The sequence below is a fragment of the Chiloscyllium plagiosum genome, chromosome 1 (genome assembly GCF_004010195.1).
Source record: "Chiloscyllium plagiosum isolate BGI_BamShark_2017 chromosome 1, ASM401019v2, whole genome shotgun sequence".
Classification (NCBI taxonomy): domain Eukaryota; kingdom Metazoa; phylum Chordata; class Chondrichthyes; order Orectolobiformes; family Hemiscylliidae; genus Chiloscyllium; species Chiloscyllium plagiosum.
In genome coordinates, this window is record NC_057710.1 from 150,007,873 (window position 1) to 150,022,150 (window position 14,278).

Here is a 14,278-nt window from a genome sequence, read left to right on the forward strand (position 1 = left end):
GGGTAGGTTCTTCACTCAGTGAGTCGTAAGTTCATGGAATGCCCTGCCAGTAGCAGTGGTGGACTCTCCCTCTTTATGGGCATTTAAGCGGGCATTGGATAGGTATATGGAGGATAGTGGGTTAGTATAGGTTAGGTGGGCTTGGATCGGCGCAACATCGAGGGCCAAAGGGCCTGTACTGCGCTGTATTCTTCTATGGCTGACGCACTCCTGATTGGCTACATTCTTAGGTCTCAGCGGAGTGTTCTTGCTTATGGGCTCCATGCCTCTGCAGTCCAGGGAATGGGTCGTGGTCAGTCCTGTGGCTTCACAGCAGTCAGTCCAGGAATATGGCTCCTGCAGTGTGTCAGGGGTCTAAGCACTTCTTATTCAGGGCTATCTGGTTAAATTGCTCATGGGACTGGGCCACAGACAAGAGTCCCATGGTCCCATTCATAGAAGTGATAGGGTTTGGCGGTGGACAAAGATAACTCTTGCACTGGAAAATGAATAGGTAAGTTTATTTGCAAGATAGGGGGCTGCAGGCTTTGGGGGATGAAACTTGTGAAGGGGAGCAACAGTATCTGCAAAAGAGGAGATACAGTAAAGAATAGATAGAAAAGGATTCATGTGGGAGGGGTATTGTCCATGATCAGGCTTCTTTCAAGGTGGGGGGTGGGCAGTGAATGGCCACATGGCACAGTCACATCATATGGCAAAGACTAGGTGAGAAAGGCAGATAGAGCTACATGTAAACTAGTTGGGTAGGAACCTAGAAAAGTGCAAACCTTGTGACCTTTAAGGGAAGGGCTCCCATAAAGGAAATTTAAATGTTTGAGGCTCTCCTACACTTTGAGATGGAGACTGCAAGCTACAGATTGAGGAATAATCACTACTGCCTTCCATCATGCTAGAAAATAAAGTATCTGCAAACACACACTGAGTGGGTGGGGGAAGTGACTTGACCTGTGAGGGAGGATGCTGCAGAATCCACTGATGATAAGGCTTTAAAAGGAAAAGAACATGGCACAAAGACCCATGTTATGTAAACAGACCTGTGGGATCCCTATTCCCTGGACAGCCTTATGCATCAGATCCTTTTGTGTTGCACTGCCCTGCCACAGTCATTGCTGAACAACTCATTGACAGTTACACACTTGGATGCAGAAGCCACGAAAAAATAAGGCTGCTGTATTATTGTACTGGGAAAGTCAAAGTTGTCAGCATGACCCAACCAAGTATATACTTTGTTCCTCTTGATTCCACATTACGTAGCAGACTTCCATTATTACCTGGATCAGTTACAGACAGTTAACTGTCTTTGTCTGAGGTCAATAGCATAGATTCTGACTTCTTTTGTAAGAACTCACCATTTGTGGAGATGGTCCTCTTGTGATTTCCAAATCACAAACTTTGATGAGAGGGGTCTTAGAGATAGAGAGAGTGAGGATAAAGGCTATTGGCCCACTTTCAGATTCTCTGTGTGTTCAAAATTGAGTTTTTCCCCATACATCATCAACAGAATGATAATATTAATTTTTGTCCAGAGGCTGAATGATTTATGTTTATGCTTGATAATACGTGAGTTATCATGGAGAGCGAAGAGCAAAGAGTTGGAACGGAGTTGAGGTGGAGTTTATAAAAGGCTATGGGTTGATTAGGTTCATCTGGGGGTCTGGTGGGTAGATTGATGTAGGCTGGCATAGCCAGATGTGGGACCCTGGAGGATGGGTACAGGGGAATAAGTTGGATGAAGAGGATTTGAAGAATAAGGGGCATAGGGTTTCCACACTGATGTGGCATGGAGAATGAGGAGGTGAGAGGAGGTCCAATATTTCAGGTTTTAATCTTTATTTTTAAAGTTTAAACACAATGTTGTCGCAATGTTGTCCTACCTAGCGCATCTTGGAAATCAGGCAATCTCTCAGGCTCTTCCTGTATCACTTGGCCCAAGTCCTAATCCAGCCATCACCTCTAGATCATAAAAAAGTGTGCAAAATTGTTTTCTAGGATCAGTGCTGGGGATTTCTCCCGAATCTGCACACCTGATCAGGAAAGAAAATTGGCAGGTACCTGGTGCTGTGAGATAGCAGTACCTACCACTGAGCCACCATGCTACCCTAATTTGGCATAAAGTTAATTAAAGGGCAAGGAGAAAGAGAAGAACAGATTGAAGATTATGGCTAATTATGATGGTTGGAAGGAAGTGAAATATGAATTCAGAAATGTGTTCAGAAATCTTCCTTAACCAGTATGTTCTCAGTGTAACAAGGAAGAAGGTATTTCGGAAACATGAGCAAGAATGATCATTATATCGTAGGATTTGGGTTAAGACAGGCAAAGAGAAACAATGTTAAAATAACGTCTAATTTGGCAGAAGCTTCATTTCAATGGGATGAGAAGAAATCTGGCATCGGTTACATGGAACCAACATTTTACAGGAAGCATTGTAATGGAACAATGAGTGCTATTTAAGGAGGAAATGTTTGAGGTACAAAGTGGGTACCTTTCAATAAAGTGAAAAGCAAGGGAACCAATGGGGCTCCTGGGGTGATTAACTGATGGAGAAGGAAGTGGGAGTGGAGGTAGCAGAAAGCCTTTCTATAATCTATCAGTCCTCCTTAGATAGGGGGAAGGTGCTGGAGAACTGTAAAGTCACTGGTAAAATTTTAGAAACATTAATTAGGGGAAAAATATCAAGACACTTGGAGAGGCTTGGATCAATTAAGGAGAGGCAACATGAATTTGTAAAGACAAATGTAATTAATTAATCTCATTTAAATTTTTGACATGAGGTTGATGAATGCAATGGATACAGTCATCTTTGACTGTGAGACACTGCCAAGTGTATGGATTTTAAGAAAACATTTGCGAAAATGTCATTTGAAAAGTGGCTTAACAAAATTGAGGCTCATAGAATTGGAGGTTTATTATCATCTTTAATTTAAAAAATAGCAGAACAGTGGTGTTTTCTATGTTATGATCACTGCTCTTATTTGATAAATACATTCATGGATATTGAAAGAGAGGGTAAACTTACAAGATTTTTCAATGATATCCAATTTGAACGCAGATAATGAAGAACTTACTCGGCGACTTCAACTGGATTCAGCTAGGTTAGTAGAATGGGAAGACAATGGAATTTAATACACAGAAGTCTGATGTGAAACATTTTGACAAAGACAATAGAGACTAAGTGCCACAATTCTAAAGCATGTACAAGGACAGAGGGACTTGAGGCTTCATTTGTTTGAGTTTTAAACTTAGCAGCATGTTAGGAGGAAACTTGGATTTTAGCGATAAAAGATATTTACACACTCAAAGCCATTTAGAGTCCAGTGTCACAGGATCTCTGTAGGTACCTCTGTAAACAGGAAACAATGTTAACAAAAAAATTCTAAAAAGACATGGAGGAGATACTGTAGAACAGACACTGATAAAAGAAGAAACAGCAAAACCTAGTGAGATTGATTGTTTACCATCTGGATGGATTAAGAAGATGACTAAAAAGAACATTTGTTTTATTTGTGTATGAAGGAAGATTGGAATATGGATAAGATGATGCTAATAGTATAAAGATAATCAACTTTTCAATATGCTCCAGAGGTTTACTTTGGTCTAATAATTGAGGCAGATTTCTCTTTGCAATGCACAAATGAAATGATCGTAAAACTCTATACTCAAGTCTCCAGCAGTTAGTCATTTAAAAATAAAGACAATGCAGGGGCACACTGAGAAAGTGATTAGTAAAGCTTATGGGATTTTGGCTTCATAAATAGAGATATTGAATACCAAAGCAGGGAGATTATACAGCCACTGCTAGAATATTGTATCAAGTTCTGGTTACCACACTTCAGGAAGAAGTGAGGTTCCTTGAAAGAATGTGAAGGAGATTTAGCAGAGGATTTTAAGCATAAGTTATATTGGGGAAGTTGGACTTGTTTTCCTTGGATCAAGAGGAAGTTTAGGGGTGATTTTATCAATGTACAAGAATATCACAGGTTTCAATAAGCTAGATAAACATTAGCTGCTTTTATTAACTAATGGTAAAAAGACTAGAGGACACATATTTCTGGTTTTGGGCAAATGATGCAGAGGGCATGAGAAATAACATATGTTGCAGCAAGTGGAAATGGCCGAGAACTCACTGTGTACAAGGATTTTCGAAGTGGGATGCATGATAATTTCAAAAGGAAATCAAATGTGTATCTGAGAGGAATGAATTTACAGAGCTATGGGGATATAGTTAGGGAATGGGACTAATTGGCTTGCCTTATAGAATGATGCAGTGGACGAAATTAACTGAATGATCTCCTTTATCACTAATACTCTATGATGTAGTCCATGAAGAAGTTTTACAATCTCAAAAAAGTCATCATGTTCAATGAGCTCATCTTCAAATGCCACTTGCTATCAACTGCATTAACAGTCTTGTCCACTGCTCAATTCACTATGCTCTCATTATTTAACAATCAATAATCTCTATCAGTCAGGACTCAACCATACCCTTCATAAGTTCAACTTCACAATCATAGATTTAGTCTCACAGCTTGCATACAGTGACAGATACTTTACCTAACAGTCACATTACCCAAACATTACATGATGCTCGTAACACAATTGCTTATTTCTTCCAGAGGTAAGAATTAGAGTGAGATGAACAGGACCCTATCCTTTTTTCATTTCAAATACCAATGAACTGCAGCCTGTTCAGTCAGTAGAGGAAGGGTAAAAAGACAGTGAAGATAAAAAGCCATCATCACGTGACTTCCCTGTTGTAATCACTGGCTAAGATACTGGCACAGTACTTCCTTTAGATGCTAGGATTTAGAAGAGATTTGCATGTAAGAAAGCACTGGACACCGATGCCAGGAGCTTGGACTGAGGCAAAAATATAGTGCAAGTGTCAGCTGTACAATACTTTGATGGTCTAGGCTACAGAAAAATAGTGAAAGATATACACATCTAAATGTTTTGTGCTCTTGAAAACCTGTCAGGAAGCTTGGACTCAATGCCAAGCTGCGTAGAGGAGTTGAGTATGAACTTGGCACAGAATTTTGTGTAGAGCTTAGAACTCATTCTTCCTAATAAGCAATATTGTTAAATTCCATTGGTATATCTATGAAAACCATCATGTTGCAATGCTGAATGGTCAGTGCCTCAGATTCCTTGGGAGGTATGGTTGCTGCAGTAAGACAACCTGCTCCCCTCATAGAGGAAGGTAGTTACTCTGCTATCAGCCTTTCCACTCTACACGCATGTGCCTGTCAACCAACCAGCTAAGACTTTGCAACCCAGAACAAGATGATGCAGTCTGAAGTCAAGCATTGTAGAGGAGGTCCAGAGCTACTTGAGATTGTATTCCAAGGCTATCTCCAGTCTCCACACTGAACATCAACGACCTTACACCAGACATGTTCCAGCCACTGACAAAGTACCTCTTTTAGCAAAACGACCTGCACTAATGTAATACACAGGGATGATGCTGAATTTTATACGGATGCACAAGTCTAACTGCTTTTAGATTTGTGAATGAGAATAATTTGGTTAGTGACAGAGGAAAGGTAAAATGCATTGGGTTGATGCTGAATGGGGAGGTGTTAATGGTATAACTGTGTTATTAAAGTTCAGGTACACACATGAAGCACATTGATTGATTAAGTACCTGAAGCTCATATAAAGAGAGACTTAGCGGACTCTGCCTTTATTCTGCAGTTACTCTTGGAGATGGAGAACATATTGACGACTGATACAATGAGGTCGTTTGTGGCCAGACACATTAACCAGTCCCAAGAATTACATTCACATTTGATAAGTTTTCTTACATATTTTCTGTTTTATTTACAGTACTGCTTTAAAAGGGTTGATCAATAGTTAATTTATATTTATTGTTTGCTCTGAATAGTATAAAGAAAGACTTCTGGTATACTGGGTTTTGGTTAGGGAAGGGAAGCACTTGTAATACTACATTCTGTAAATAAATCTGGTGTAGAAGATTGGTGTCTAGTTTCCTATCTCACTATGAAGTGATTTCATATGGTAACATCATACTGTTGCCCGGAAGTGTAGCTTGGAAACTAAGATGTTGGGCAGAATCTTCTAGAGATCTCATGGACTATGGTGACATTTACAATAGCTTCATGTGAGAAGTTTGGCAAGGCCCATCTTGACAATAAGAGCAACCTGTTGCATTTTTTACACATTTTCCAACTGATCAAGCAAGTTTCTTTCTCGACATCTATGTGTTGCTAATTAATTAATGGGGAATTATGGCTTGTTGATGCCTTGTAATTCCATAATTTGCCATATTAATATTTAGCTTCCTATCTTGCTAAATGTGCTGAATAGGCTAGATGTCGATACTTCTTCACATGGAAGTCAAAATGTATACTTGGCAGCTTCAACTTGCCGCTCGCTCAGCAAGATCTCATATTGGACATGGGCATCAACATCTCAGGCATGCTTCATGGTCTGACATTTCACACATGCATTGACATCCATCAACATTGGCATCTGCTGTGTGCCAGCCCCTAAGAACACTCATGGCACATCTCTGATCCACTTCTTGGATGTGTTTATACTTTTATATCACAGCTCAAGTTGCTCTGGCAACTACCTTTGAAATACTTTGAATACAGGACACCATGCTCAGGGAGGTGCACCAGCTCATGGACTGGATCAAGCTACATCTCCACGTTGTTCACTTGTTGTCATAGTGCTCAGTCATTCTGAGCCTGGCTGAATGCTTGTAGTATCCCTGTCTTTTATTGCTTTGCCTTACCTTTTTGCACTTTGCCCACTCAGCCAGAGGTGTTATGCTCAGGTTGCTTCTGTCTTTCTTTGTTGTTTAGTATAGACATAAAGGCAGGAAGCTTGTCATGGTTGTCAGCAATCCTCTGTCAACTCATGGAGTAGCCTTCCCTCAAGAGTTCTCGGCACAGTATGTAAAGGGCAACCTCTGACTCGAGTGCAGGGGCTTGGACGCATTCACGGCTATGTAGGACAGTTGGCTGTGTAGAACTGTCCATCTTTCATAGTTACACTGGCATCACTCCCCACCTCTTCCTCCACTATATTGAAGACTGCATCGGCGCTATCTCATGCTCCCACGAGGAGGTCGAAAAGTTCATCAACTTCACCAACACATTCCACCCCAACCTTAAATTCACCTAGACCTTCTCTGACACTTCCCTCCCCTGCCTAGACCTCTCCATCTCCATCCACGAGGACTGACTCAACACTGACATTTTTTACAAACCCACTGACTCCCACAGCTACCTGGATTATACCTCCTCCCACCCTGCCTCCTGTAAAAATGCCATCCTGTTTTCCCAATTCCTCTGCCTCCACTGCATCTGCTCCCAGGAGGACCAGTTCCACCACAGAACACACCAGATGGACTCCTTCTTTAAAGACCGCAATTTGTCCTCCCAAGTGATTGAAGATACCCTCCAATGCATCTCATCCACATCCTGCACCTCTGCCCTCAAACCCCACCCCTCCAACCGCAACAAGGACAGAACTCCCCTGGTCCTCACCTTCCACCCCACCAATCTCTGCATAAATCGCATCATCCGTCAACATTTCCACCACCTACAAATGGACCCCACCGCCAGGGATGTATTTCCCTCCCCACCCCTACCTGCTTTCCACAAAGACTGTTTGCTCCATGACTATCTGGTCAGGTCCACGTCCCCCAACAACCTACCCTCCCTCCCGGCACCTTCCCCTGCCACCGCAGGAATTGCAAAACCTATGTCCACACCTCCTCCCTCATCTCCGTCCAAGGCCCCAAAGGAGCCTTCCACATCCATCAAAGTTTCACCTGCACTTCCACACATGTCATTTATTGTATCTGTTGCTCCCGATGTGGTCTCCTGTATATTGGGGAGATTGGACGTCTTCTTGCAGAGCGCTTTAGAGAACATCTCTGGGACACTTGCACCAATCAACCCCACCACCCCGTGGCCGAACATTTCAACTCCCCCTCCCACTCTGCTGAGTACATGCAGGTCCTGGGCCTCCTCCATTGCCACTCACTCACCACCTGACGCTTGGAGGAAGAATGCCTTGTCTTCCGCCTAGGGACCCTTCAACCCTATGACATTAATGTGGATTTCACCAGTTTCCTCACTTTTCCTGCCCCCACCTTACCCAGTTCCAACCTTCCAGCTCAGCACCGCCCTCATGACCTGTCCCACCTGACAATCTTCCTTCCCATCTATCCGCTCCACCCTCCTCTCCGACCTATCACCTTTACCCCCACCTCCATTCACCTGTTGCACTCTCAGCTATAATCTCCCCAGCCCCATTCCCCCCCCTTCCATTTACCTTTCTACCCTAAGGCTCCCAGCCTCATTCCTGATGAAGGATTCCGGCCTGAAACTTCGATTTTCCTGCCTCTCGGATGCTGCCTGACCTGCTGTGCTTTTCCAGCAACACACTCTCAACTTTGATCGCCAGCATCTGCAGATCTCACTGTCTCCTTGGAAGCATTCAGTCAGCCACTTGTGGTGGTCAGAATCAGATGCTTTCCACATATGGACCAGGAGCCGAATGCTGGACAGCATACTACTCATCTTTTTTATGACAAGTGAAGGTTGTTTTCCTCAAGGAATAGTGGGGACAGATATTATGGGAGCTGAAGAGGTATGCCACAGTTGTTACCTTTGTGGGTACAGTGGCAGAGATAGTGAGTTTGAGGTATCATAGAAAAGATGGCAGCACTTATGTTGGCAGAGCGTAGGAGGTCATTAGCCATCTCCCTACTTTGTTGTGTATTCCTCCAGATGGCTGAGACTAGACTGATTCAGAGGGTAATCTCATACCAGGCTAGCATTGTTTGGTGTCATGGACTCCATTGGATGCTCTGGTGGTAAGAGGAACCTTATGTGTGCACCACCCCTCTATGACCCTGCCAGCGAAGAGAGGTACCAAATTCCCTTTGTCTGTTATATCTGGGGTAATTACCAGGAACCATACAGGGCAGTCCCAACTAGACAGTGATTATCTAGATGCACAATGGCTTTTTGAGTTATTACTGGCACCAGGTATGGTGGTCATTTTTGGATTTCTGGTGAGATGCAAGTTATTTTGAGAGCAACATGTGGTAAGATGGAGTTAGAATTGGAGAACAGGGATGCCATAGGGCAGGGTAGATTGTCAATGGGGCAAGATTTGTAAGAAAACTTGGTAGGCCTTTTGGTAAAAAATTCAATGGAACTCGTGTTTAGACAGACAAAGAGATTCAGCCCAACAAAAGATGATAATCTTAGTTACTTTTATGAAGAATGGCTGCAAGCCAATGTAAATTGTAAAGGTAAGAGTACTTATTGATGTTCGCTGAAGCTGAACCTTATAACTGGTGGAAAAATACATTGGACATGAGGACATGGTGAAGTATTTTTTGAGTTGGATGTCATTTAGTTGCTGATGAAAGTTTGGATCTTCTATTGACATTCATGTATAAAATTTACAAGGAAGATTAATTAGACAGCTACAAGGTACGGTCAGATTTTGAAAACTTCAAAATGATGACAGTCATTCCACAGAGAGTCTATCTTGTACTTTAACAAACTGTAAGAAAGATTGAAGGAGTAAAGATAAAGAAATGGGCTGGGAGCTCTGGCTAAACTTCTGACTGGCAATGAGACAGAAGATCTGTTAATGATGAGTTTAGAGAAGTGAAAAAAGACAAAATATAGTAGTCATAAATATCCCAACTCAAAGTCCTTTCAGCAATGGGTTCTGTGAAAGAGACTGTACGGTAATCAATTAGAATTTCCATGCAATCGTATCCAATCAGCCAAACTGCAAACTAACAGCTGCCCTAGCATGGGCAGCAAATCCAAATAATTTGCTTCAAATTGCTGGGGCTATACTCCTTATCAACTGGAATCCCAAAATATCTTTTATAATTGTGTGTTAATCCCCAGACTAGAGGGGACCATGATTAGTTCCATTGTTTTCTGCTTCAATGCTTTACAAGCAAGGGGAAGGGCATTCATAAAATCAGAAATTTCAGTGAAAATTTGCGGAGCTCTACAGGAATATATATGACCATTAAAGATAAACTTTAATTATGTGGATTTACTATACTACAAAAGAATAAGAAATGGTGAAAAAGTTCAGGTAAGTTGGTAGGCTGCTATGGAAAGACACTGGGAGAAAGTGAGGACTGCAGATGCTGGAGACCAGAGTTGAAAAATGTGATGCTGGAAAAACACAGCAGGCCAGGGAGCATCTGAGGAACAGGAGAATCGACGTTTCAGGCATTAGCCCTTCTTCAGGAAGGCCGAAACGTCGATTCTCTTGCTCCTCGGATGCTGCCTGGCCTGCTGTGTTTTTCCAGCATCACATTTTTCAACTATGGAAAGACACTGGTTCACCAAAATGGTAGTCACTCTATTGGAAGAACCATTCGTCTCGGTTAATTTGAACTGAATACAAACCTGCAGAATCTGAGCAATTGATGAATATGTTGAGCCACTCTATGTGTCACATTCATATAATTATAAGTTAAGATAAATGAACTGGCAAAAATATGTGAAACAATGGAATGAAAAACATACACTGTGAATTGTCATTGTGGATCTGGGAGTAATGCTTATGCTAGAGACAATCACGTACTAATAACAGAATCTCTGATCATGAGAGGGAGACATCTTGTAGCATTAGACCATAAAGACATTAGAGGGCAAGTAGCGTCTGTAGGTTGACTAGTTTACGTAATAAAACAAAGACTACAGAACAATCTAGGAAGACTACCAGAAGTAAAAACTCTTGGGAAAATTGTCAACTAATTGGATGAAGAGATGCAAAATGAAAAGAGTTGGAAGTAATTTGGTATTTGCTCTGAAAAAGGACATTCAACCTTCTCACAAAAATGGATATACATAGGAAAAATCTCCTCAGATCATAACTATAAAGTTAATGCGAGACTAGTGGCCAGGAGTTTCCAGAAGTCTGGACAGCAATGTATTAGCATGGACTCTCTAATGGTGAGAAAATCAATTGGCGGATTTCAGTCATAATCTCTTCAGTGGAATGAAGTTGTCTCATTTACTGATCTCGACTGAAGTTGAGGCACACGAACAGTTCTCTAAAGAATCTCTGAGTGGGTTTTGCTGAGTGTCTTTCCATTCCTGCCCCTCCCTTTTCTATCAGTTTTTCCCATTCTGTAAATCACCAAAAAGATATTTTAACAGCAGCACTCCCTGTGGAACACTGGAACTTCAAGACAAGTATACAAAGTGCCACAAAATGCATAGAATTGCACCAACAAGTTCAAGAAATAATTCAGCAACTAACTCATAAGTAATCCATTATTCCTTTAAGTAGGATTGCTGGGGTCCTTCAAGATATTTAATGATATACTCCACTTTCTGAGGTTCAGACAGGGTGTAGGCCGGAAGATTTTTTAGAATACTTACAGTGTGGAAACAGGCCTTTCGGCCCAACAAGTCTACACCGACCCTCCAAAGAGCAACCCATCCAGACCCATTCCCTTATATTTACCCCTTCACCTAACACTATGAGCAATTTAGCATAACCAATTCACCTGACCTGCACATTTTTCGACTGTGGGAGGAAACCGGAGCACCTGGAGGAAACCCACGCAGACACAGGGAGAATGTGCAAACTCCACACAGACAGTTATCCGAGGCAGGAATTGAACCCGGGTCTCTGGCGCTGTGAGGCAGCAGTGCTAACCACTGTGCCACCTAAGGTGACATTCAGAAATATAGTACTGATTTCAAATCAGTGCTCCATGTCAACTGATGTCATGATCTGTCTCTTTGGTAAGCTTGTGGGTTAGGGGAACAACTGGAATGGAGAAAATGGTCTACAGAACCCAATTTCTCCTCCATCCCTACCAAAATGATCTGATGCTAGACTCAAATAGTGCTAAGTATTACGAAGAAAAAGAATTTCACCAAAGTAATTTCACAATTCCAGCGTCTTTCAGTCCTAATGAAATTTTGACATCGTTTTATATTATTCACTTCATGACTACTTTAGATAATACAATAAAACTAATACAAAACATAAAAATAAAATATAAGATATCATCTCTCACTTCTAATGTATTTTAAATTCAAACTTGTATCAATATGCAATCAAAATTTAAAGCAGTTTTAAAAATAATTTGAATAGACTTAAAAATGTTTTCACTATCTGTTTACGCTGAATGTTTTTGAACATTGTTGAAATAATGAGGGTTAATGACATAATTGGAGGAAATGGTCTTAGAGGCCTTTGCAGATGCAGTGTTAACAACATCTTTGAAGTGCATACTGTATCAATGGTTTGTCAATTTAATAGTGATAATTAGCTCAATTATCTCAGATTGAATCAATAACACTTCTGCAGCAGCTTTGAGAAGAATGCTATTAATAATTACACTCCAGACAAGTACCCACAATCAAATTTGACCATTAACGTTGGTGCAGCTGGAATTATTCAGGTCTTACAAAATCAGAGAACCATTTGTATCATTGCCAAATTCCTAGTCTTAACAATTTAAAACAAATGCATTTGCATTGGAATGTTATAACCACATTCTATAACACAGGAGTATGTTGCTTCAATATTAATAACATTTGCCCATTTAAAATATTACAATTCAGGATTAATGCACTGATTCGACATTGTCGGTAAGGAACCATGCTTTAATGCAAGGGAGAATTGCATTATTGTCACCAAATCAATCTCCCTTCTTGCATGACTACGTTCTGAGAGCATGGGATCAGCAAATTTTGCCTGAGTTTTAAATTGAATAAACTGTTTCAAACAATACATTTTTTTCAAGTAGAATTTGTATGCCTAAATTTATAAAACATATTGTACTGTACTTATTTGCATTCATAGAAAATATGCAATTTTGTGATAACTAAAAGACTAATGTGAATGTCATTATTTTTGTTTTTCATCTTTATTTCAGATATTTCTAACTGGAGTCAACACACTCATATTAGTAAAGACTAACCAACATTGTCTTTCAATATCCTACTTATATTAAGAACATTTTCAAGCATCCTTACTTTAACTGCTAGTATCAATTAGCAGAGGTTAACAATGCAAACAGTTATTTTGGGCAATGAATTAGCTTTTTTACAATTAGAAACACCTAACCATGTTTGGTAACAGAAGGAAGGTAGCCTCAAATATATCACATTTAATAAGGAAATAAAAGAGTGAATGATGAGAGAAAAATTAATCATATTGTAACGTGACTTAGCTACTAACAATGTAGAAGCACTAAAGTGTTTTGTGACCAACAACTTACCTTCTGTAATGCGGTCATTAAATGTGTCTTTTCTACTATCCTTCCATGTTACCAAACGTTCAAGATTGCTGTGCCCAGCAGCTTCGACGTGGTGACAATATATGGTCATCATTGCATGAGCTTTGAAGATGCCAAAATTGACCTGCATAATCTCTAGTAGATGTAGATCACCCAAAGTCATGGCAATCTCATATCCTCGCCAAATATACTTGCAAGCTTCATCATATTGACCCTGTTAGGAAATGATATACAGAGACAAGTTCAGAAAGACAAATAAAGTTTTTATATTTAAAAAAGTAATTTAGTTTTCTATTTGCATTGTGAAATAAGGGCAGTTACTATAAGTGGTTGCCTCTTAAATTTACAGATACCTACATAGCACAAAAGTCATGACAAGAACCTTGCCACAAAACGACATGACCCTCTCTCACTACCACTAACACCCCAAAAACCTTGTCTGACTGCTTGAGTAACAAAATCATAACAGTAATCTTTACGTGTTAGGAATCCATCTTAAACTAAAAACATAAAAGAGTAGAATTATTGTAATTTACAATTCTGGGCTTGGGTATGAAATGTGTACATCAAGTCAACAGTGAAGTGTGAGGATGTGTAGAACATTTTGTGTTGAACCAAATGTGGGAATTAAAATAATGTTCTCAAGTCTCTTCCGTATTTTGCAAGTAACTATCACAATGAGATGAGGCATTTAGTTCTATCAGCAATGTGTTTGATTTATGTAATGAATAAATTTAAACATAACCTTTAAACAGAAAATATTGTCCAAAAGATTTGTAAAAAACAAATACACTGTTTTAATATATAAGTCTTAATTACAACCACAATTAAATAGGAATTATCAACTTGTAAAAATATTTCTACTGAATTTTTTTAACATTTCATTATGCAAAGTGTCCAAGCAGAACTTGATAGCCAAGTTCAGTAGCCATGGGGATGGCCTCAGCTCTGACCTTGGGTTCATGTGACACTACAGGTGACCCCACTGCACTA

General features: G+C 40.3%; 1 protein-coding gene across 1 annotated transcript in view; it reads right to left on the minus strand.

Moving 5' to 3' along the window:
* The window catches only part of ttc29 (tetratricopeptide repeat domain 29), a 490,243-nt gene that overhangs the window by 179,657 nt on the left and 296,308 nt on the right, over window positions 1–14,278 (minus strand). The window contains exon 10 of the mRNA XM_043699397.1: window positions 13,268–13,499. Coding sequence (XP_043555332.1) covers window positions 13,268–13,499 — 232 coding nt within the window. The remainder of the gene's footprint in view (window positions 1–13,267; window positions 13,500–14,278) is intronic.